The 26,263-nt window shown below is 40.0% G+C and overlaps 3 protein-coding genes across 5 annotated transcripts in view; 1 reads left to right on the top strand and 2 right to left on the bottom strand.

Annotated features, from left to right (window-relative positions):
- The first annotated feature begins 2,449 nt into the window (after window positions 1–2,449).
- Window positions 2,450–5,259, top strand: nudcd2 (NudC domain containing 2). Its single transcript, XM_080415343.1, has 4 exons — window positions 2,450–2,657; window positions 3,037–3,085; window positions 4,362–4,513; window positions 4,959–5,259. Exons 1-4 carry the CDS (start codon window positions 2,469–2,471, stop codon window positions 5,040–5,042), a joined length of 474 nt encoding a protein of 157 aa, XP_080271469.1. The 5' UTR covers window positions 2,450–2,468; the 3' UTR covers window positions 5,043–5,259.
- Window positions 5,260–5,396: 137 nt separating this feature from the next.
- On the bottom strand, window positions 5,397–11,898 carry ccng1 (cyclin G1). Its single transcript, XM_080415342.1, has 6 exons — window positions 11,680–11,898; window positions 9,371–9,637; window positions 8,383–8,636; window positions 7,836–7,914; window positions 6,909–7,019; window positions 5,397–6,556 (listed from the first exon to the last, which is right to left on the bottom strand). Exons 2-6 carry the CDS (start codon window positions 9,635–9,637, stop codon window positions 6,365–6,367), a joined length of 903 nt encoding a protein of 300 aa, XP_080271468.1. The 5' UTR covers window positions 11,680–11,898; the 3' UTR covers window positions 5,397–6,364.
- A 2,047-nt stretch (window positions 11,899–13,945) lies between these two features.
- The window catches only part of LOC308076037 (septin-8-A-like), a gene marked incomplete at its 3' end in the record, with an annotated part of 16,633 nt that continues 4,315 nt past the window's right edge, over window positions 13,946–26,263 (bottom strand). The window contains exons 3-11 of one of the 3 annotated variants that reach the window (XM_080416132.1): window positions 25,437–25,632; window positions 24,021–24,207; window positions 22,982–23,143; window positions 21,784–21,880; window positions 21,181–21,349; window positions 20,292–20,424; window positions 18,347–18,534; window positions 17,784–17,849; window positions 14,867–16,333 (exon numbers count right to left, since the gene is read on the bottom strand). In XM_080416132.1, coding sequence (XP_080272258.1) covers window positions 16,330–16,333; window positions 17,784–17,849; window positions 18,347–18,534; window positions 20,292–20,424; window positions 21,181–21,349; window positions 21,784–21,880; window positions 22,982–23,143; window positions 24,021–24,207; window positions 25,437–25,632 — 1,202 coding nt within the window. Of the gene's footprint in view, window positions 14,001–14,866; window positions 16,334–17,783; window positions 17,850–18,346; window positions 18,535–20,291; window positions 20,425–21,180; window positions 21,350–21,783; window positions 21,881–22,981; window positions 23,144–24,020; window positions 24,208–25,436; window positions 25,633–26,263 lie in introns of those variants that run through there. The other 2 variants (XM_080416134.1, XM_080416133.1) reach the window with 2 other exon arrangements.

Genomic DNA, 26,263 nt, shown 5'->3' with positions numbered 1-26,263 from the left:
GTATCAAAAAAACTCCCCAAAAAAAGAATAAATAACCCTAACAACCCTAACCCTAAAACCGAAATAAAGTATCAAAAAAACTCCCCAAAAAAAGAATTAAATAACCCTAACAACCCTAACCCTAAAACCGAAATAAAGTATCAAAAAAACTCCCAAATCCGCACAAAACTGCAAAAAAAAATATGCGTGGGCGTGCGGGTGCCCACCCGCAAATGCCCAGACCCAGCTGCTGCCAGCGTTCTGGCTACGCCCCTGTTTTATACAGCATATGCTCAATACTGTAAATCATTTCCGGCATGAAAAGCAGTGGTGTAAAGTAACTAAGTATGTACTCAAGTACTTTACTTAAAGACGGGGTGCCGTGATTTTCAGTGATTTTTCCCCCCCTAAAACATTATCATCAGGTATTATGGTTATACTAGGAGGAAGATTTTTTTCAAAAAAATGTACAGAAATTGTTAAAATTATGTTTTTTCTGCATAATGAGCATAATGAGCATACGTTCTACTTTTGGTACTTCAAATATATTTTGATACCAATACTTTTGAACTTACTCAAGTAAATTTTTAATTCCGGACTTTTTCTTGTAACAATATTTCTACATTACAGTATTGTATACTTTACTTAAGTAAAACATTTGAGTACTTTTTCCACCAGTGCATTTAAACATTGTGAGAAAGGTAGCAGTGGCCTACAGAGGCGCTTGTAAAGTGCAACCAAAAGTGCTTTATTCACTGACAGTAAAAATACAAAAGACATAAACCAGGAGCTCCAACACAGGTGCTGTGGTGCCTGTCATCCTACCACCAACTCTTACTGAATATGTTTGTTGCTGCCTTGCTGGCACCTTTTATACTCAGCTGAGGCAATTTAGTTTAGACTTCACCATGTCAAGGGTTATATTAACCAATATAAAAATACATATAACATTAACTCTGAAAAATATATCAAAACTCCATGAACTACACTGATTCTCCTACAACAATATCCAGCAATTTCACAAACACATCACAACACCCCCTCTGCCATTCTGTCTTGGTCCAGCCCAATTACACTGGCAACAGAATAGCCCAACTTGGTACATGTTAAAGGAGGAGTTCACCCAAAAAATGACTTATTTTCTATCAATTACACACCCCATGAAGCCTTGTGTTTAATGGATTTATTTTTGTTTTTGTGGCATTCCTAAGACAATAATTTGATGACCGTGTGTATTTCCGGTAGGAGACACAAATAATCTACTTTGTGTCTCCTACCGGATACATTAGCCGGTAGGAGACGGGAATCAAATTATTAGCTTAGGAATGCGACAAAAACAAAAAATAATCCATGGATTCAAGGCTTCATAGGGTGTGCAATTGATAGAAAATAAGTCATTTTTTGGGTGAACTCCTCCTTTAAGCTTTCAATCATCACTTATATTGTACCTCTCATACATATTTCACTTGGTCTCTATTGCACTCATATATTACACATATTGCACTTGCCCCTCATGATTATCACCAGACATTGTCTCCCACAGGTGGAACTAGTTAGCCGAGTGGCCAGCTCAGCTGGACAGGAAACGACTCAAAATGTTCAGTTAAATCGCATTCAACAATAAAATCATGACTGCATTTCTTCACTGTGCAAACTACCATGTGCATATTACGCCTTAATAAAGGTTACATTGTACATGTGCAAAAGATAAAAGGGACCGCTGTTACAAATATAGTTGATGTATTTTTTGTTATGTATTCAAGAATCAATACTGTAAATAATGAAAAATCTTTAAAAATATATATTACCTGTTGTTGCTCACATTTCCAACCAGCAGGTGGAACTAAATGCCAACAACCTAGCTTACAACCAGGAAGTGACAGCTCCTCCAGTGAAAGAAGAAGATGCTGGGTGTTGCCATGTCCGCTTATTATAAGCGACTTTGGGCTTATTTGTCTGTAAAGTTGCTTGTAAATGATCTTGGTGATTGCGTTTTTTTGTGTTTAGTTGCTTATTTTGGGCTTGTTTCTAAAGTGCAGTTGCTTATTTGGGCTTGATTCACATTTTTTTAATTATTGTAAACAGTGCATGGTTGATGGTTCTCAAATATTTTCATGGCATGGACCCCCAAATTAATGTATTAAAGTATTTGTCCTTAAACCCCATCTGACAATGTTTTGGGCCAGGGAGCCCTGTACCAGATTTGTGTTAGAATGTTTCAAAAACCTTCCAAATATTCTACATTTTATTTCAAGATTTTTGGAAAATAGCAGATCTACAAGCTCATGAGTCACAACGCGTTGTGAGCTTGTAGATTGGCTATTTTCAATGTTTACAGTTAAGTATATAGGTTTAAAGTGTTCATAATGGCCTAAGTGCTTTTTATAGTTGCTTCTTTTGGGCTTTTTTTAAACCTAGAACTTAGGTTGCTTATTGCTCTCACAAAACCTGGCAACACTACAGACAAGACCAGCAGCAGCATCAGTAGCATGTCGGTCCACTTCGAGGAGAAGAGTGGGGTGGTCCCATGCCGGACCCCCTGGGGGTCCTGGTACCAGACCATGGAGGAGGTCTTCATTGAGGTCAACGTGCCGCACGGAACAGGAGGGAAGGAGGTCAAGTGCAGTTTGACCTCAAAACAGATAGAAGTTTATGTCAAGGGAAAAGAGATGATCAAGGTAAGTCAGTCTCTCTCTCTCTCTCTCTCTCTATATATATATATATATATATATATGAGAAAACATACGTTTACATTGCAAAAGTGGAACAATCCCATCCAAACAAAGTACAAATACATATTGAATATAAATAAGAATGAAATTGTAAACAGAGCTGTGTTACATTGCAACTGAGGGAAGCGCCTATCCTCTCTCTCTCTCTCTCTCTCTCTCACACACACACACACACACACACACACACACACACACACACACACACACACACACACACACACACACACACACACACACACACACACACACACACACACACACACACACACACACACACACACACACACACACACACGTTAACCCCATGTTTCTTCTCTACTTTCAGGGGAAGTTTTTTGGGACCACTGTGTCTGATGAGGCGACATGGACCCTGGGTAGGTTCCATCCATCACCCTTATCTTTTCACACACTTGATTTGTTGGAACAGTGGTTCTCAGTCACATTTTACCCCCATAATATTTGTTGTTGTTAGATTAGATTGAGTACAGAATTATACAACTGTCTACTAGTCAATACTGTAAGTGGAGAGAGAGTAAATTCTTATATTCTCTTATTGGGCTTACTTACTATTAGCTGGTGAAGTAACCACTTTCCACTTTCAACATGGGGTCTGTATTTTGGGCATGTCATTAGGTGAAAACTTTATACAATATTTAAAAAATTGCTTGTAAACTTGTAGCTGCTATTTTTGAAAAACATTTGGAAGTATAAAATAAGGCTTTTCCTGATTTTGCTGGGGACCCCGACCCCCTGGAACCCCCTCAAGGACCCCTTTGGGGTCCCCAGACGTAGAGAACCACCACTTATAAGCTCTCAGTGACTTGGCCCTAGAATGTCTGTGATCTTACATTATTTCATGTATTCCAAATACACAGCCATAGATCGGTCCTATCCGCGCCCAGTTAGCAGACAGATCTCAGTGGCATAAAAGTGTTCCGCGCAGCTGTGAATTCACCCAATAATTAATTCTTAAGACTTGGAGTCAGATATTGTCCTCCTAGTTTCATATCCATTTGAAAGTTCTGGCAGAAAACGTGTTTAGTTAAAATACCTCCACTTTTCCACGAGATTCACACGGACGACATTCTCTCCAGGCAAGGGGCCCGGAATGAGTGCAGGACTGAATATATCAAAACTTTCTTTGGGAAGCACAAATGTATGGGGCACAGTTGGCAGGTGGTGTGATTAATTTGTACCCAATTACCCCACACCAATCGCAACACACCTGTGAATTGTGTGCCCCATACGTTTGTGCTTCCCAAACATCGACTGTGCCCAAAGGAAGTTTTCATGTTCAGTCCAGCAGTCATTTCAGGTCCGGCCTCGTCGCTGACAGAGAATGTTGTCTGTGTGAATCTCGTGGAAAAGTGGAGATATTTGAATAAACACACGTTTTCTGCCAGAACTTTCAAATGGATATGAAACTAGAGGACAATATCTGACTCCCAAGTCTTACGAATTGATTATTGGGTGAGTACACACGCTGTGCGGAGCACTTTTATGCCACGGATATCAGTCTGCTAATCGGGCACGGATAGGACCGATCTATGGCTGTATATTTGGAATACATGAAATGTAGGTAAGATCACAGACATTGTAGGGCCATCAGTGACTCAGCTCCCATGTATGTCTTATATGTTCTCCCCTCAGAGGACAAGAGTTTAATCCGCATCATCTTGATGAAGGCCAACCGTGAGGCAGGGAACTGCTGGGGGTCCCTGCTAGAGGGCCAGTACGCCGCAGACCCCTTTGTTCAGGACCAGATGCAGAAGAAACTCACACTGGAGCGCTTCCAGAGGGAGGTCTGTATGAAATTCTCACATAACATAGAACATACAAACGCAGATATAGAATCACAATTACTTTCTTTTCAGCCCTATTTGCACATATAAGTGATCTGTTGCAGTTCTCAAAAATAAAGGATAGGAAAAATAATTATACAATATAGAGGCTACTCAACGCGTAAATATTAATCGTAATAGCATATTTTAAGTAGTACACATTACTATTTTAACAATTACCAACACTTTCGTGTTTGCAAAACTGTTTTTTATAATGTAATTTAATTTGATAATTGTATGATGCAGTAGTCGATGATTGTATAATACTTAATTTATGTGCCATCGTACCACGATGTTGCGCCACCAAAAATAGAACATCTGCAAGTCTAATTCAGGCTTCACACGTGCGGACTCTGTTGATGTTATCCAGTGATAGTGTTGTGAATTGGTTGTACTTCTTTGACAGAATCCTGGCTTTGACTTCAGTGGGGCAGAGATCTCTGGGAACTTCGCTGGCGGTGGTCCAGATTTCTCCAGTTTACAGAAGTGACTGGTATAGGGACATCATCAACCAGCTGTTGCAGATGTTCTGCTACCTCAATGACATCACTGAGGACATCTATGTCACGTGGAGACGATTCCACTGTCGTTCTACAAGGACAAGCAGCAATTGCCTTTAAGCCAAACTGTAATACAGGCTGTCAAAATGAAAGCCATAACCTGTTAAGTACAGTTCACAACATGCCTTCCCATCTACTTTTTTATACTACATAGCTACTTATTTCAGAAACACTGGACTGTTTTCAGCGGTTTCATGCAATGTTCCATACATTTATAACAACCCCTTAAGTTAGTGTTTATATACAATGGATTTATTAATAAAAGAAAACGATGTACTGCAAGCTACTTTTCAATAATTTTATTGAAAGGTCCACGTACTGTATATTAGGTAAACCAGATGATGTAGTCAGCCAACAGTTTCAGAATTTAAAATGAAAAGAAATGTATTTTTAGTGCCAAAATTGTATGCGAAAGGGGGAGTTGGCAGAAACACCACAATACAAAGTCCAAACAGGAATGTCATTGCAAAGACTCAATATCTGCTCACTAAAATCAATTCAGTAACAACGGTTCTTCTTCACTTTGGGGTTTGCCAAGTTATTCTGGGTAACTTTGCATAAAATGACTCATCGGTAACCATTAATAGTAAGGAGAACATTCAGCTCTAAGAATTACGCCTATCCTATGAGCGAACAAATCAAACGCCAGGCTCAACTCTAGCTTCAGGTCACAGGAGAAACCAGACCACACCTGCAAAGTTTTAAAATAAAAACATCTTTCATCACCTTGGGTAGGAGTGTGCATTCAGACAGTTAAGCGACCTAGGGTGGAGTTAAGGGTTTTGGGCCCGATTTCTTGGTTCCATTTTTTTGCTGTTCACAAAACCCTTCTCCCTCCTCTTCCACATAGTGGCCTGAGGTACCTAGGTGGTTCTATACTTATTTTTGCTTAAACCCAGCAACCAATGCCAGGGAATACCAGAGTACTATGGCACCGATTCAAACAAGAACATACTGTACACTTGTGCAAGCAAGTCAACCAGGAAAAGAGAAAAACATGCTTAGATGGCTGCAGAAATTAATTGGGCATTGCTCGTTAAGTCAGTGAGGCTGACATAATGCAGTGTGCTCTTCCTTAAAGAACTCTGTCATCTATGACGAAGTTCTGTAAGGAAAATGGCAGCATGCGAGTGGGTGACCACCACCCCAATGGGCAACCCAGACATTGTAATGTAACATAATAAAATACTTTTTGACATTTGTCAAAAGGAGAAGATGTTCAGGTATGTGGTCACCCACTTACACCCTGCTTTTAAAACACTGACTCTGGGATGGTGGGAAGGTGAGCTATCTTGTAATAACTGTGCTTCAGTTGACGTGCGGTTCTTCCTGAAATAATCCAGCGAGGTCTCTGGCCGTGTCGCTTGGAGCACTTAGTGGTGGTGTATTCAATCAGCCATTTTCTAGCCAGCTCCCTCATGCAAACTAGGTCTCCATCTTTGATCTGCAGAGGGAAAAAAACTGAATAAATACCCTATACTGTTGGCAGCACATCACAGCTTCTATTTAAAAACCATTGCCAATCAAACAGCATTACCATCCGCTTCTTCACCGTGCGTCACAACATAATCCTGTCAATGCTCGCAAGAGATTCTATTCAACATCATGATTAATCATTACCTTGCCTAAATGTTGCATGAACTCTCACTTCTAAATTAATCAGTTGCATAATGGCTCTGGCCTCCAACAGAACAAAGCTCCACCCATCAGATGACAGTTGAAACACATCTTCATGGCTGTTTGGCCTCTAGTTACGGCACATGTGTTTAAAGGGCAGAAAGGCACTGGGTACTCACGCTCAAATGCTTCTGCAAACTCAGCAGAGCCAGAGATATTTCGTCGGCATGATCGGGGTCATGTTGTTCCTGGGCTTCGAGAGACAACAAGGCCATGGCAAGCAGAGAGGGCTGTAGGGAGAAATGCAAAGATCGTTTACCTAATGAAAACTTCTTAAAGAATGCCACTGTGGAAAAATCATATTTACAAGGTCCCATAATGTGACCTGACTTGAGGCCAAATTATACTTTCCACATCACCACATGACTGAAATTCTATCACCAGCTCATGTCTGCGCAGACATAGGTGTCTCCCAGATTTTGTGACCGCACAAGTACGCTGACTGCAAATGCGCTTTAAAAGACAAATGTTGAATGAATGAGGACATCCGCTGGTACCCGCTGTATTATATTATATTATTTGACAATAAAGGACTTGAACTTGAAGTGGTTTTCATTAGCAGGTGTGTTAAAGGGTATACAAGTAGAAAAGAATAATACCCTGAATTTAAAAAAAAAAGATTTCTCAAAGCTTTGCTGAAGGCATTTATTAGCCAATGAGGAATAACAGGACTGCAGAAATAACTGACAAGATCAGACAGTAGACCTCTTCTTCTCACAATGGCATCTAGATATGGCACAAGTCCATCAGTTGTCTAGAAGAAGGTCATTGCTCGCTCTCTTAAATGTTTGGACGTCTGCAGACACCAAATTGTAGTCTGTAAAGAACCATGTATTGCATGCGTCCAGTGTCTGCAGACCTTCTCAGCTACAGACACCTCAGCTACAGAAACCTAAAGTATAATCAAGCCTTCACTAAGTAGAAAATGACCATGTCTTTGTTCCATTTATATGGAGTATTTTTGGACCCTATAAAATATGGTTTTCATCAACGAAAGAGGAAATAGACCATCATAAAATGATGGGTGAACAATTTTGATGGCTTACCTTAACTTTGGAGAAAGCAAAGGAGCAGTGACAAGCTTTAAGCTGAGCCTCCAGTCTGTCAAGATTCAGGATGTCCTTGCTGTAGAGACACGTTTGTAAATAGTATTATTCACTACTACTAAGACAACTTATTGTATGTTAGTGTAATTGGTTTGATGGGTGTTATACATGAAATTACTCAATACAATGGCTGACTTAAATCTGGCAACAAAACACAGGAAGCACCCACTAAGAATATGGGAATTCATATTGATATTCAAAGTTATTATCAAAGATTCATATCTCATGTAGTGTTAACAGCTAGGGTCTAAAATATAGCTTTGGTTTGTTACCGCTAAAGCTGGTAGGTCACAGGTAAAGCCCAGCTCAGATTCTATCATCTACCCTAAAAAACAACTCTTACGGTCACATCATAGCACACTTAAATGTAATACACCCATTAATCAGCTTTGGGTTTTATGCCCCACTGAAGCCACTTCTTTTACAGTGGAGTAAACAGAGCGTTGGTGAAGTTGTGCTACAGCCCGGCAGGTGGTCGTCTCCTCACCTGTCAGCATCCAGCTGCTCCTGGATGTGGCCATGAAACAGACGGAGGAAGCGGAGTGCCGTGGGAGCTTTCACCTTCCAGTACAGCTTCTCCATGATGATCTTCTCCATCCTCATCATGTCCGACATCGTGAATCGCTTTTGGCTGATGCGGATGAGGTCGTTGGCCCTGGGAACGTTCCGCTCCTCCTCTGTGGACTTCACAGCGATGTAGAAGCAACACAGACCCACGCAAGACAGGTGCTTCGGCTGAATCTGGACAGAAAAGCGAGACCGGTTAGATGAAAGGATTAATAAATGATTCAATGTCAAAAACTGTGCCATCACGGATGTTACTGTATGCTGTTAACCACATTAACCCCATTTGATACTTAGACATACAGTACACCGTGTTGTGCATTTTAGTTTTTCACATTTTCGCCTGACATGCCCAAAGTAGGATCACCAAGTTTAAAGTGGTTAAAAAAAGGAAAGGAAACCAACTTTGCAGCCACCAACAGAAACACTATTTTATAACACCCCCCAATAAAAGGACTTTTAAAATCGAAAATGTATAATTTGGATGATGTCTGATTACCCGCCAAAGCATCTGAATGGACACCAACATTGTGAAGATGTCAATCTTCTTACCTTTAGGGCTGCAATGATTGATTCTTTTCTTAATAATAATAATAATCGAGAAACACGGTTCTTTTTACATGTACTGTATCAACGAATTGACGTGAAAAAATGTAACCACTTGAGATCTTGAGCCCTATTTGATTACAACGGTGTCTTGCAAAAATAGTGGAAATAGCAGATCTACAAGCTCACTATTTCTACTATTTTTGAAGATTTATATTGACATGCCTAAAGGATGGCAAGTTGAAAATGGTTTACTGTTGCAACCCTACTGGAAAAATCTATTTTTATTAAATGATCTATTGTTGATCATCTTTAATAATACATTAAATCGATTAGTCCGATTAACTGTGCACAACCCTTCTTACCTTCATGACGGAGATGAAGCGATCGAGCAGGTTGACGGCCAGGGAGAAGGTCTCCGAGCTGAAGCCAAAGAACCTGGTCAGGAAGAGGAGGTCCTTCACCTCAAACTCCCGCAGTCTGGCGGTCATCCTCAGGCCGTTTTCATTGGCCTGTTCGATGAGCCTCAGGCCGCTCAGTTTGGGCTGGTAGCGGCCCTCCCGATCCGTGAGTGCCTTCAGCTGCACTGCAAAGGGCAATTCCCCGGGTCCTGTCGTTACTGTGTCAAGCATCTGTAATCGTTACAAGAAAAATATTATAAAATAGATTAGATTGTTTTATTTTTTTGTCCTGCACACAAAGTGCCCAACCCTCATGGGATTATAAGACACCATTTTACGCTTACATCATGTTTACAGTATATTCACATAATACATTCAATTACATCTCAGAATTATACAGAGTGTTCTGTCTTCTCTCCCAAGCTTGACAAATAAAATCTGCCACAACAAAATCTCCCTTAACAAAACATATCTCAAGATTTTCATAATCATCTAACTCAAGGAAATCACCACAAATAGAATACATATTACTAACAAATACCTCTCTTATATCATCATATTTAGGGCAATAAAACATCAATGTCACCAAGTTCACAAAACAAACAGTATCTCTCTTCCTCTGGAGTGGCATTAAACCATTATAAAGAATTAGTATGCGCTTAGTGAGATGAGAATTTATTTAAAAAATAATGACACATTTTCATTACATGTTTCTGATAATAATTCAATATAGAAAATCTGAAAGTGATTATTTTTAAAAGTTAAAATAGATTCACCTGATTTTAAATTACTTTAATTCTGTAAGCTTGTGATGGTGCTTGTGTGGTCATAGTGTGTTGTTATAACCTAATCTGTGTGTGGCCACTTCTTGTATGCAATTGTGGTTGTCTTTGAGGGCACTGAAACTAATTCCAAATGAACTGTCAGATGTAATTTTTGGTAATAAATGACTGAATCTTGGTTCTTTTTTAAACACATGCCCATCTTTTCACTTTGCATTGTAGAAATACTCTGTTACAAGTACAAGTCTGGAATTCAACAATAGCCGAACTACAGCGTTGTGAGCAGTGTTACTTTACACCAGCTGAGTCCAAATATGTCCATGTCTGAGTCTGACATGATGTATGGATTTACATTCCTGGCTCAGCCAGTTGTCATTGAACTGGATCCAACTGGACCAAATAGGGGTTGTAACTTGTATTTCTCATTATTATGTCTGTCCAGAGACATGAATAAAAAAACATTAAATGTTAATGTAACTTTCTAAACCCCAATCTATTAATATCAACTTGTATTATCCGACATTTTTCGTTGTTTTTCAATGGTATTTGGTGCGCCATGGTTTATACTTCGACGTGGGACGGTGTCCTGGTACGAAAATAGCCGAGCTACAGCGGTGTTGCCAGATTGTGCGATAGAAATAAGCAACCAGGTTAATGAAAATAAGCCCAAAAGAAGCGACCACTCTAACCCTCTCTAATAACATTGGCTATTTGAGAATAGCCGATCTACAAGAGCTTGTAGATCTACTATTTTCAAAGAAAAATCTTGGAAAAAAGTGAAAATGTTGGAATGTTTTCAAATCCTCAAAATCTTGTATGGGGGTCTCTAGCACAAAATATTTTCAGAAGGTCGGGTCTGCAATAAGTTGGGGGTCCTTGACATGAAAATGTTGGAGAACCACTGGTTTGAACAACATTAGTTAGCAATCCCAATAATAAACAACTACACTTTAGAAACAAGCCCAAATAAGCAACTACACTTTAGAAACAAGGCCAAATAAGCAACTACACTTTAGAAACGAGCCCAAACGCATCTACCAATATTTATACGAGCAACTTTACAGAAAAACAAGCCCAAAGTCGCTTATAATAAGCGGACATGGCAACACTGGTTGTGAGCTTGTAGATGGCAGTAGCGTTTAGAGTTTACATCCCATAGACGGTGGAGACGGTTAGGCTTGTGATTGGTCGGTTGGTATTACGAAGTGAACGAAACCAGCCAATAAATGCGCGCGACCGGTCGTCTTGTCCGTTCGGGATATGGGAGGTTTCGGTCAGTGATGTCAGTGCGTCATAACATTAACATGTCAGGACATGTTTCCCCTCGTAGACAAAACGCAAAACAAGCACAAATAACAAGGAAACAAACATTTCAACTGGATATTTTAAACTGTATTCGGTTTAAGACACGTCCAACGTCAACAAAAATGTTAATTTGACAAAGCTATAACGTTTAGAAACACGTTTAAAACGAGTAAACAGATCGCTTACCTTGGTGGAAGGGAAGTTTTGCTGGGATAATGATGTGCGAAAAGCGGCCGTGTAAAAAGAAGTATCCACGCGTTAGGGGGTTAATAAATTAAGCAAAATAAAGAATAAGTGTCAGTATGAACTTTCAAGAAGAAAGTTTTAAGCGTTTTTAAGATTTCCTCCTATGCACACCCCCCTACCCTGGCGTAAGGTGACGGGGAAAGGGATCGTCGGAGGCTCATGCAGGGGTAAAACTACCCCATGCCCACACAGAGAACGATCTGATTGGATAAAGCTACCCCATGTCCAGACAGAGAACGATCTGATTGGCCAATTGATGGACGACGTTCTGTGTTCATAAACCCCCATTGGCTCATTTTTCCGTATTTCAAAATCTTAGTCCCGCCCTTTCCACAAAAAAGGTGGATCCTCCTGAAAACTATGTGTAATATGTAATATACATCGTCGTACATTGACGGACGAGGAGACATTTCCAGTTTCAGAGGTTTCTTATTAATGAATGGCCACCATGTGCATGTCAGGACATATTCCCCTCAAAGAGAACTGCCCATAAATAAGAACCAATTAATGGATATTAATTGGTTCTTATTTTTGGGCAGTTCTCTATGATAAATAAGAACCAATTAATGGATATTAATTGGTTCTTATTTTTGGGCAGTTCTCTATGAGGGGAATATGTCCTGAGTCTGACATGCACATGGTGGATCCTAAAAACTAAAGCCTTTGTAATATACTTCGGAGGAGACATTTCCAAGGTTCCAGCTTGGGGTTCAGAGGTTTCTTATTCTTATGTTAATGAATGGCCACCATGTGCATGTCAGGACATATTCCCCTCATAGAGAACTGCCCAAAAATAAGAAGCAATTCATTTCTATTAATCCCCCCCCCCCCCCCCCCCCATTTGATATGGATCCTATAAATCTACAATATAATACGGATTAAGCCCCGCTGCCACAGGCCCCAATTTTATATCATTTTGATCTCTGAGTGGGGTCCCAATCTAAGAACATTTGATCCGATATGGACCATGGTCTGTCAATTTGGTCCAGAATACATTTACTGTCTATGTCGCTTAGCCCTAGGTAGAGGTAACAGTGAAAATAAAACTCATAAAAATAGACATTGTATGATCTCTTAGTTGTATTTACTTGTACTTGTAATAATGGTGAAGATTAACTACTATACATCTTTTAGCTGGGGCCCCTGGTACGCCCCAAGGACCCCTGGGGGTCCCTGTACACCACATTGAGAACCACTGCTTTACAGTAATCATATGTGAGCTGTAGACCTAAATTAGCATTTGATACATGCATGTAGTATTCTAATATAGCACACCCCATAGTTGACTGTACAGTATGCAAACAGAATTGTACAGGATCGTATAACAACCATATAATAAGCATGTTTAAATTCATGTTCAATTCATGTTGTTGCTGTGTTTGTTTTTTATTTGGCGACCGCTCATACTCTCAGGAACAGTCTGGTGCTGGAGCCCGCTGAGGTCATTGAATGCAAATTAATTCACTCTTCTTTCAGTTTTAAAGTATGCTGGAGGCTGAGCAACAAGACGAGTCGTTTCTTTGAAAGTAGCTTTTATTAAAGCATAAAATACAAATCCACCGTCAATAATACTTTATACTTTAGACACCACACCATTTTACCATTTTACTGACACTCAGACCTCACTGTAGCAATTCTCAATAATAGTACTGTATGTCCAGCGTAAAACTGTATGATATAGTTCTTATTTGACCTGTTAAAGAGCACACATTGCACATTAGTTGGTTAGGAAGGCAGATTAGCAGATTAACGGTTGTTTAATAAAGTGCTTATAAATTACAATCCTTTAAAGCAAACTGATGCTACTGTTATTGTTACTTTATCATTTCACAGTGCAGATAAAATCACTAGTTAAAAGGCATTAATCAGGAATAGCAACCAAAACAAGGGATCACGCTCAGTACAGAAACATAAGGATCACTGGCTTTTATATTTAGCATCTTTTAGTATATGTATAGGGCTGGTTGTCAGATGACATGCAGAAACTATAACATAAAACCATGCTATGAAGCACTATTTATGTATCAGTGCGTCTGAAGGGTAGAATGTAGCAGGCTTGGAAGACTCCAGGTGGATCTCTTGCAGGGATGTTGAGACAGTTAGGAATATTTCTCTCTATATATGTTAAAAAAACAAAACTTTATTTTATGGTGTAAAAAATATTAAGCTTGTTAATCTGTAATCTTTTGAAGCAGTAGAAAGTCTTCTAATTCAAATTCCTTCCTGAGGTTAAGGAGCACGCAGACGGAAGACTATACCAGCTACGAAAAGAAAGAAAAACCATTGATCAAACACTACAAAGGGCAAAGTCATAATACCAGTGTCATTTATTTATGTGGTCTGGAGGTCCTGGTGGGGTCTATTCACATTTCAGTCCCAAACAGTACACCTGCTGATTTAATTTAGCAACACTTTAACAAGAGAGGTTGGAAGTGATTAGGAATTAATCAAATTGAATGAAAAATCAAGCATGTAACTGGACCTCCATGCTACATAATTTGGTGCCATTGTGATTTATTGTATGCACTCTATTGTGTTCCCAACGCTGGACTTCAGGGGTCCAGTACTGCTGGGTTTATATCCTATCAGGTGGTTAACTGCATTCACTTGCAATCCCAGGTCTACAGTAACTAGTGCCTTATTAGACAGCTATTGCATGGAATTAACGTGCTTACTGAGTGAATATAAAACCAGCAGTACAGTAAGCGAGTTGAGAACCACTGTCTATTCAATGGTCCTAGAATTTAAAAAAATACACCAACTCCACAGTTACAGGTTATTATAAGCCAGCAGGAATGAGAAAACAGTTCATTGGTCATTAATGTTATTATTGTCGCTTGCTTGTTGCACTTCATTGAGAATGAAAATGTAACTCCAGTGGATAGCCTGAAATATGATGAACATACTGAATACAACAAACTAAAACCATGGCTTGGTTATTTGATGATGAGGATTATGTTTGGACACCAATGGTACAGACCCTGGTCCTTTGAGATCCTTCCTGGTATACTGTCCTACCAGGAAGTCAACTGTGTTCTCACAGTATCCTTGTCACTTCAGCCGTCTATTCTTGGAGAAGTTATACACTGGCTTTTTAATTTTAATTACTAATACCAATGCTGTTACAATGTCTGAGGAGCAGAACAAATACATTTTCCTCTTATGTACCTGTAGACAAAATGTTACAATAAAGACCACCTTGCATCTTGAACACCAGGTGAATACAAAATTTACCTTATGGTACAGTATAGGACCAGGGTTTATGAACACCAATATACTGTAGAAAACGAAGTTTTTCTCCCCAGAAAAGATGAAAGAAAAAAAGATGGATGGATGGATGGATGGATGTTAGGGTATGTCAATAAACACATGAACTGATGGTCTTTCCTGTTTCGTCATTCTTTATTTGGTTGTAAAGGCAAACAAGAGATCTTCATCTTTCCTCTCTAGTGTCACTACCGTCTAAAGAACCTCAACTATTTTGCATAGAATGGGTTATAGGTTATAGCCAACGCTAGCTCTTATTACAAAACCTGAGACAGAGATGAACTGTATTGAAATTTCTTTGAATATTAGAAGATCTGCATTAAAGACAGCAATGGAGTAATTCAGCTTTTGAATTAGTGTAATCTACAGACTTTGCATTAGGGCTGGGAAATATATCGATAGTCTGTCGATGTTGTGTTATGACTAGATATCGTCTGGGATTTTGTATATGGCGAAGATATAATATTGCGATATGGCAATGTGTTGTCTCTTCCTGGTTTTAAAGGCGGAATTACAGTAAATTATTGTTACTGTTTGAGCTGTTCTATTATTTGCCTTTTAACCACCTAGTTATTATATAGGCGTTACAGATGATTCTTTTTTTAATCTCATTGTGTAAATATGTCATACATATTTCACACACACAAATATTGTCATACTATCGATATCGAGGTATTTGGTGAAAAATATTGTGATATTTAATTCCGTCCATATCGCCCAGCCCTAAATAGCATGTATAGACAGATACACAAATGCATTGTATGTTATTGCATATACTGAATCAAAACCATCAGTTCACTGTCAATATTTGAATGCCACAATGACAGTCCCAGCTCCTGTCCACACATTAAAGCCTGATTTATACTTTGTTGTATCAGTATCATGGTGTCGTGCGCTGAAAATAGCCTATCCATGCGATGCGTTGTGAGCTTGTGGATAGGCGACACCATCGTACGACGAAGCATAAATTAGGCACAAGACTTCTCAGTCGTTCACTGAAATGTGAGATACATTTCCAATGGCAGATGAACACACTAAAACAACACAAGCTATGTTATGACAGCGGTCCACAGTTGTGTTATTACACATCTAGCAGAGTCAGCGCGAGGGACACATTAAATCCACTGTGCATAGCCACCTTCTTCATCCATAAGTACACAATGGCTTATGGCCAACACATCACTCTGGCTCTCATACGTGCATTGCCACAGTGTCATCGAGTCCACACATACATTGTCAGTTAGTAATGTCAAATATAACAGTCCCTGTTCCCATGCTGATGGCAGACACATTCCTGGTTTCCCTGGATGTCTGTTCCAAAAATCAACTGAAAAGGGAAAGAAAATATGAAAGAAAATATGGCAGGCAACAACACAGGATATGATAAATAAGACAGAAATCAAAGGGAAAGAAAATTATAAAATGAACGATGTAAAAATGCAAAACTGGCGTGTGCAGTGAAGTGTTTGTTCTTGTTTAAAAGCTTTGAATAGATAAAACAAGAAACATCAAGGAAATCGAATTAATATCTCAATCACAAGAGCTGAAGCCGAACAATTCTATTCACTGTAGCTCACAAGACTGGTCCAGACGAATTAACCCAGACCAAAATGTTTCATTGTTTTCCAAGTAGAGAATTCTGATATAATGTCCTTTGGTCTAGATTGAATGATGTCTTATTGACAGGACAAGCTTTTCTTTGATTTTCTTCTCATATTTTTAAACAAATCCAGTAGAGGGCGCTACAGTCAGTTAAATGTGCCATTAATTGCAATTGGTGGGGGAAGGAATCATTTTGCCACACTTTAACTGCACTAACCCTGGCATCGCTATGTTGGGCACATAAAAACATATTTTATAATAACAATAATGATAATAATAATAATAATAATAATAATAATAATAATTATCATTATTATTATATTTATTATAAATGATTTTTTTATGTGCCCAATATAGCGATAATAATTATAATTATTATTATAATTATTATTATTAGTTGTAGTATTCAAAAACAGTGAAAATAGCCAATCTACAAGCTGACAACGCGTCGTATTTTGTAGACTGGACTTTTATTGCTATTCACCATATAATATATATATAGTATATAAAGCTTAAGGGTTTAAACACGCTTTACCTCTATGATTCTACGAAGCTGTTTCAGTGTCAAGACGACTGAGTGAGTCAAGGGCAAATGTAAATGACTATGAACAAAAGAAATGCTGCTAGTGGAACGCAGGCTATCTGAGCATCCTCTGTGTGACACGAGGCGTTGGATAGCAGTCATATGTAAACAGAAAAGCCCCCGTCTGAGACGCAGTCTGCCAGGTCAGAGGGCTGTGACCCTCCCACTGCGTCTGGGCAACGCAGTGTCACACTCAATCTGTCCCTGGATCAGTGTCTGTGCCAACATGGCTCCTGGCAAGGTAACACTATCTCATTAGTCACGTCCGGCTCTCCGTCTCCCCACGGTCTGACCGACTCCGCACAGCGTCTAATGGCTTGAGGAATAGCTGCGTTTAATTCATTATCTCTGATTAGCATTGGGGAATTTAGTTTAATGACTCTAAACTCTGTGACACTGAAGTCACAAGCAGCCACTGCTTGGAAGTCGTAAGAATTAATGCAAACGTGTGAAAGCACTAAGCAGTAAGCACACACATCCAATGAATAATGAAAACCAGATGCTGGACAGAGAAACAGTAGAAAAGGAGTAAAATGAAGTCTGCACACTAGAAAAGGCTCCCAAGATATATACAGTATATTTGTAATATTACCACCACTTGTAGTCTCGTGTAGCCAGGTGATCAGAGATCTCCGCCTGCTGGTACATCTGGTAACATCTAAAATCAATGAATGGGCGGAAACGATTCAGAAATGTACAAAAATAACAGCATTGCAGCACCAATGCAAAGTCGTTAGGGTGGTCCTTCATTCTGCCATCAGAATTGCTTTTTAAAGCAGTAGGTTTGTTAGCACTGGTTTTCCCTGTCATCCAAGGAGCCCATTCAAGAACTTAAGATTTCCCCAGACGTATCAGTAGGCGTACATCTCTGATCGTCTAGCTACGCGAGACTAACACTGGTGATGTTTTGAGCCCAAGTGCCCCCACCAACCCCCTTTTTTCTTTTTTTATGTTCTTTATTGCTCCCCTGTCCCCCCTCTTCCTTTTCTTTCTCTTTCTGGAAATAATAAAAAAAAACATGGAGCTGTATTTCACCCACTTTTTTACACCTGTAAAAACCTGTGATGTGACAATAAAGTTGATTCTTATTTTTCTTCATCAGACAAAATCAGAACACACACACATACAAACACACGCAAACACTCAAATACTTACTTCTTCTTGTCCTTGTCCTTCTTGAAGGGCTGCGAGCAGCCCTGCAGGGCCTGACCCATCAGCGTCTCAGCTGCCACCTTCCTCCTGTTGAAGGCATTCATCTCCTCCTCCAGGTCTCTCCTCTTCTCCTCCAGGTTCCTCTTCTCCTCCTGGTGCATGCGCTTCAGTTGTTCAAACCTGTCATGGAGCTGGAGAGAGGAGTCAGCAGAGACATTTCTCAAATCTTTAAAACGATTAAAAAATAATTAAATAAAAATCGAATTATTGTTTTTCCACACTTCGCTTTGCGACGCGTGGTGAGCTTGTAGATCTGCTATTTTGAAATAGCCGAAGTATATAGGGCTGATGTGGTTAATGTATGTTTTGTAATAATAATCTAAATCTACCTAGTAACTAGTAACTAACATTTTCAAATAATTGTAGTGGAGTAAAAGTACAATATTTGTCTCTGAGATGTAGTGGAGTAGAAGTAAAAATATAGAAAATTGAAAATACTCCAGCGAAGTAAAAAATCCTCAAAATGGTACTTAAGCACAGTACTTGAGTAAATGTACTTAGTTACTTTACACCACTGTCCACACCCTCCTGTCTAGCATCAGGTCTTGCGCTCCGCAGTGTTTTTAGCTCCGCTGTTACACCGCAGTGTGTCTGGCGTCTAGACTCTAGGTAAGTGCTGAACCTCTTCCCCCTCCTAGCTGTGCCTTGGCTTGGCTCCCACAGTGTCAGTTTGCTCGCCACCAGTTCCGGGCACCTGACAAAAGTGCCCTGCCAGCCAGCCTTCATCCTTTCCTCTCTGACCTTGTCCGTGACACGTGGGAGGCCTCCGTAGAGGTCCACGTTTCTGATGTGGTCCGCCCATGTGCAGTGGTGGAAAAAGTACTCAAATGTTTTACTTAAGTAAAAGTATCAATACTGCAATGTAGAAGTACTCTGTTACAAGTAAAGGTCTGGTGTTAAAAATGTACTTGAGTAAAAGTATTGGTATCAGAATGTACTTTAAGTACCAAAAGTAAAAGTACTGAAATGTTTGAAAATAGCAGATCTACAAGCTCACAACGCGTCGCATAGCGACGCTTTGTGAGCTTTTAGATCGGCTATTTTCAAATAGCCTACGTAAAAAGTAGGACTAAAGTGGTTAATGTATGTTTTATAATGTAATAATTTATATCTGTAACTAGTAACTAAAGTTTTCAAACAATATTTGCCTCTGAGATGTAGTGGAGTAGAAGTAAAAGTATTGGAAATGGGAAACACTCAAGTAAAGTAAACTCAAAATTGTACTTAACCACTTAAACCCTATATGGTTGAGCGGAGTCCCTCAGGGCTCTATGCTAGTGTCCTTTCCGTTTGCTGTTATTGTGGGGAAAGCTTTTGCTGAAAATAGCTGTTCGACAAGTTTGACGATCTGCTATCTTCAGCAAAAGCTTTCCCCACAATACAGATGCTGGGGTTTAAGTGGTTAAGTACAGTACTTTAGTACATGTACTAGTTACTTTCCACCACTGCCCATGTGATCAAGTACCGTGCCATTCGATGCATTTGTCTGTAGACGCATTCGCAATCCGAGGCCTTTTCCTGCTGTGCTGTGGGCGTCCATGTCTTAGCCCTGTACAGTAGAACTGAATGACTCCACTGTAGCCATGAACAGTCATCTTGAGGTCATCTCCCATGTCTGATGAACAATTGTATGTTGTTCCAGTTCCAATTTTGTCTGCTCATTTATTTGTTTCATCGCTTCCAATTTTACTTGTTTATCCTGTATCCTGTATGATTATGCCGACCTGAAAATACATTTACTAAAGCGCTGGAGAGATGGGGAAACCCCTGTTACCGGACAAAATACTATATAGCAACGATTACTATCATAATATAGAGCTATTTAACACTTAAATAAAATAATTATAATCACTTACAGCACCTTTAATGATGATCTATATGTTTTTACCTCTCTTTCTTTTTCTTTCAGCTCCGCCTCTGTCTCCTTCACTTTGTTGACAAACATCTGCCTCATCTGCTCCTCCTTGTGCTGCAACTCCCCCAAGAACTCCTTCCTCTTGGCTTGGTACGTCTCCTGCAGGCTGAAGGTCACAAAAGATGAACATGTCAGTCCCAGCTCCCACTGAAAAACACTCATTCATTTATATGCCGCAAAATCAAGTTAAGAACGGATGCATGACTGCTGCTGGCTATCGATAATTCCAAAAATAACTGCAGTTTGGCCATCATGACAGAGAGGGGGATTGATTTGCTTGCAACGCAATGAATCGTAGTGTCATAATGCATTACAGGGGCATTAACTGCACCTAAAGGAGAACAGGAACATCCTTGTCAGCGATTTAACTATATATTGCTACAAATTCAGTTATATTACAGTATTACAGTTATACTGTACTTGGCACTGATGGCTCCGCTCTTATGATGTTCCCTGAATTTGCCACGTAGTATAAGCTAAAATCAAGAATCCATGGTTATTATACAAGAGCAACACATAGAATTTCAGTTTCAACCTTTGAGCCATGCAAGACTCTAGAACTAGAAAGGTGGAGCCTGGGGTGATGAAGGCCTAGACAGGTGGAGGCTGGTGTGGTGGAGGCAAAGCTTTGCCAGTGTGTAAAGCAGCACTGGTGTAGCAGAGAGGTAGGAGGGAGCCATATTTAAATGGACCGCCTTGTTGTGAGAATCAGCTGTGATTGGTGCATAGAAATGCCTCCCTGATTAGAAACAACTATTCAATCAGTATAATGACATCTTATAACAGCTAGGGGGCGCATGACTCCCATGTCCTGCATGAACTAATATCATGCCATGCTTCATTTCAGTGAACCTTGACTGACCTGAAAGGCCGGCTGTCGGGGTCTGTGTCCTTGAAGCCCATCTCCTCCAGTTTGCAGCGGCGGTACAGTTCATAGTGACGAGCGTGTGTCTGCTCCCTGAGGTCCTCCATGTTGACACGCAGCAACATCTCTCTAAGCTTCACGAAGTCACAGTGGTTCTCATTCTCCACTGGAAGACCACACACATAGCAGATTAACTCAGTGATTCTCAGCCTATTTAACATTAACGTTTAGGCCATGGACCCCCATTTCATAAAAATTTATATCTCTGGGACCACAATCTACACTGTCATAGATTAAGACCCATAATGGTACATTCGGTTCATAACTAACTATCATTTAGCTGGGGATCCCCTGGAACTCAAGGACCCCTGGGGGTCCCCGAACCCCATGTTGAGAACCAGTAGTTTAACTGGATGTATTAATTATAAACGTTTAACGACGGCTCTCCGCCTCTTGTGCTTACATACAGTACATACATACAGCATCGTGGCATTAACGTCAACCTTTCATTAAAACAGCAATTTTGTATGGCAAGACTGTTTTACTGATGCTGTAACAGCCAAATAAATGTGCTGGTTGGGCAGAGCTGGAGATACTCGCCTTGTACTGACCCCCAGGGGTACAGCCGCGCTCGCACCATCTTGGTCCCCATCTTCACTTCATCCATGCTCCCCACCACCGCAAATGGAAGATGAGCCTGTCCCATAATGTTTATCAGAGGTCAGAATATGGACGAAAGCAATCCCAGTAGTCAAATAATTTCTCATGGATACTGTATCGTGGTAAAATAGTGACAAAGTGGAATTGTTAAGAGTACATTTTTACACTCTCTGAGCTAAAAATGAAACTCCAGGTTTTACTGTCTACTTGTCACTTTTTGTCCTTGTTGTTGATTACATTAATCTGTACTACAGCCTCGGCTATTAAGCTTTTTGTGGGGCTCAGCAGAATAACACAGCAGTGTGTCTCTACACTGTAGGACAAACACTATATCTCTATGTGTGAGAGAGAGATAGGGACAGAGGAGACAGAAAGACAGACAGGACAGACAGACAGGACAGACAGACAGGACAGGACAGACAGACAGACAGACAGACAGACAGACAGACAGACAGACAGACAGACAGACAGACAGACAGACAGACAGACAGACAGACAGACAGACAGACAGACAGACAGACAGACAGACAGACAGACAGACAGACAGACAGACAGACAGACAGACAGACAGACAGACAGACAAACAGACAGACAGAAGGTCCCCACTCCGCCCAGTCTATGTGAGGAAGTGTCCCTGAGCAAGACACTTAAACCATATATACTTCATTGACCGGAGTCCCCCAGTGGTCTATAATAGGCCCCTCCATTTCTCCCTCTACAATCTACACCAAATCTCTTTGCCGAAAATAGCCGATCTACAAGCTCACTTATGATCTTGTACTGTAAGATAAGCTATTTTCGCCGAATGTTCACCCCAGAATAGGGATGCTAGGGTTCATGTGATTAACCCCTGACTGCTCCCGGCACTTAATAGCGCCCCCTGCTCCTAATAGTGAACATGGGAAAATACAGAGGACACATTTCATGTACAGTGAAAACAAATACCCCAAAGGAGTGGGGACTAAAGTATTCTTTATTAGAAAGACACAGACAGTCAGACAGACAGACAGACAGACAGACAGACAGACAGACAGACAGACAGACAGACAGACAGACAGACAGACAGACAGACAGACAGACAGACAGACAGACAGACAGACAGACAGACAGACAGACAGACACACACAGAAGGACTCACATTCATGGAAGAGTTGATCTCAGTAACAGCTTCGTCCTCAGTGGGAAACTGATAGATCTGAACTCCATTGCTGACCAGCTCACTCATAATCTTGATTTTGAATTTGTGCAGTTCACTTTTCGATATTGTGTCTGCCTTTGCAATAACAGGGATGATGTTCACCTACGTTACATGGGGGAAAATAATTAAATAAAAATGATGATATTAATTTGATTGTATTTTCAGCAAAGCACCAACAGCTCTATATTCCGATAATTGCTATAGAGTGTTTGCTTAATGCTCGGTAACAGAGGTCTCCCGTCTCTCCAGTTCTTTAGTAAACAGAAAATACATTTTCAGGTTGGGATACCAATTATCCAATCAGGAGGGAGAACTCAGGATGAAATTGGAAGTGATGAAAGAGAAAAATTTGCAGACAAAATTGGAACTGGAACACTATAACATTCTCTCTCCTGGATGAAATTGGCAACCCACCTGAATTTTTTATTTTCTGTTTATTAGAGAGCTTGAGAGATGAGAGATGGGGAGACCCCATTTACTGATCAAACACTATATAGCAATATATCCCAATAAACAGCTTAAACCTTTTATCAATTTTTTTTTTTTTAATCTAAATTTTTATCCCACGATTTTGTAACCCCATTTTTTACACCCAGTGCCAATTGTCTATATAATCCTGGGCACTACCTTCCCTCTGCCAACCTAGGGAGGTCAGGGCCGAGCTCATGCCTCCTTCAATGCATGAGAGCCAACTGACCTTCTTATCACCTGACAGGGGAGAGTTTCCCTGGTTGGACGTAGCGCGTGGAAGGAACACGTTATTCCAACCAGTTCCTTTCCCCTCCATCAGGCGCCCCGGCTGGCCAGGGGGAGGCAGTATAGTGACCAGGATTACTGCATGTTTTTGTGAGGGTACCTACCCTAGGGGACACGGGGAGAACATGCAAACTCCACACAGAAAGGCCCTTTTGCCAATATCTTTTTGTTTTAACCAATAAATACCACATACAGCACCTTTAAAATAAACTAAAGTGAATACCTTGCTGTCCAGTTTCTTCATTGTCACCAGGTCTATGGACTTCAGGGAGTGGCCCGTAGGGGCGATGAAATACAGACAGATGTGGATTCTTGTGTCGTGGTAGTTATATAAGGAGCGCTTGATTTTCATCTCCTCCTGGAGGTAAGTTTCAAACTGTGTGTCAATGTAGTCGACGATGGCTTTGTAGCTGCACAGGAAGGAAAAACAAACAAACGCAGGTTGGAAACCAGCCTGAAATGTCACTCTGGCTTAAAGACCTGATGTGAACTTGGAAAAGATCAAATACACTATAAAGAGAAACAAACAAAACATTACACAAAATATGGATCCTCATCCAATAATGTGTTATTTTGAGAATACATTATGTAAAGAACATAAAGACCCTACCTATTATATATATATATATATATGTATATATGTATATATGTATATATACATATATATATATATATATATATATATATATGTATATATGTATATATGTATATATACATATATATACATATATATATATATATATATATATATATAAAATAGGTAGTGTAGGTATATATATATGTATATATATATATATATATACACACACACACACACACACACACACACACACACACACACACACACACACACACACACACACACACACACACACACACAGTATCTCACACACGTATACACACATTTTCAAATCTTATTACTTCTTCTTTTGTTCTTTCTTTCTTTTATGTATTTATATCGGATGGATGGTTATGGAGGGGGGAAATGGGAAATATAGTGTCTACAATGTTTTATTTACTCTTAAATTGATTGAATGAAAAATATAGAATACAGAAAAAATAAATACATTTCAGGATACTTGTGTCTTCTATGCACCAGCAGGGGGTCCACGCAGGGGGTCCACTGTGCACTTTGGCTGGCCTCATTGTTTCAGAGACAAATTAGTATCCTGGTTACAAGCTTTGCAACAGGCACTGCGCAGCCAAGAATGTCCTTTTTCTAAACTCCCTGTTGTTGGGCCGTTCAGATGTCTTTTGACACAGCATTAGTTCTACCAACCATGTTCTGCCCTCTCTTCCCTTCCAACTCACTTCCACACAAAGACGCACAGCTACGTACAGTATTATGCCAACAACATCCTCAGCTGTATGTGAATTGGAAGCACCACAGCAAGACCATTCTGTGGAATTTAAGATGCTGATCTAAGCCCAAGCCAAGGCAACCACTGTGGATGTCCTAAATGTCAAATATCAAATTATACACACTATTTGAACAATACAATATTAGCCGCTTAAGCCCTATATAGTTCATCATACGACGAATAGCAAAATTAGTAGATCTACTTGTAAAATATTGTTTCTTAAGTCTCCTTTAGATTTTTCAATCAGGACTTAAAAGAGCCTGATGCAGCGTCTGTACCTTTCATCCTTATTGATCTGGTCTCCAAATCCCACGGTGTCCACCACAGTGAGTTTCAGGTTAACGTTGCTCTCAAGCAGGTCATACGTTCTGGGTCGCATCAGGACTTTGTTCTCGTAGTGGCTGGCCTCCTCGTTCTCAAACGTCGTGTTGAACAGAGTGTTCATCAACGTCGACTTGCCGATCCCTGTTTCACCTGAATCGGGAAAATGCACAGGAGCGAAAACAAATATCAAGACTTAAATGTTTTCCTTAGGCCAAGTCCCAATCTGCGATTTGTGAAACAGAGCGAGGAGCCCTACCACCCTAGCACTCTGTTTCCTAAACAATTATGCAATAACAATTATGATATTTTGGTATTAATGTTCCTGCTGTTTTACATACAGCCAAGCAGTTGAAGAAATCACAGACTGAGGCATTAACCTTTTATGAAATATACCAGACCATTAGGATATAGGAATATGTATTCTATTGGTAGTTTGACCACTTCTAATGCTCTTTAATCTTAATAAAATATGTATTATTCGTGTAGGGCTTGACTTTACCAGCCACATGGTGCAGAGCAGCAGTGTTAAAGTTACAAGCCAAGAGGAAGACGTGCTGGCCAATCCAAATGACTGAAATCACTCATGGCAACTGAAAACCTTAATCCATGAATACAACAGGAGAAAATAAAGCTAAACATTGTTGAAAAATACAAAGCATATAGAAACAATAGGTGACACTTTCTGTTTCTGTATCATACTCAATGCTTATTATTTCATAAGGACCCCCTCGAAAACTAGATGATACATCTCAAGGGGCCTATACTTTCAATAAAAGTACAA

This window comes from Gymnoscopelus braueri (genome assembly GCF_963280865.1).
Source record: "Gymnoscopelus braueri genome assembly, chromosome: 20".
Classification (NCBI taxonomy): domain Eukaryota; kingdom Metazoa; phylum Chordata; class Actinopteri; order Myctophiformes; family Myctophidae; genus Gymnoscopelus; species Gymnoscopelus braueri.
The sequence above is the reverse complement of the archived record's forward strand: the minus strand, read 5'-3'. Positions and strand labels throughout refer to the sequence as shown.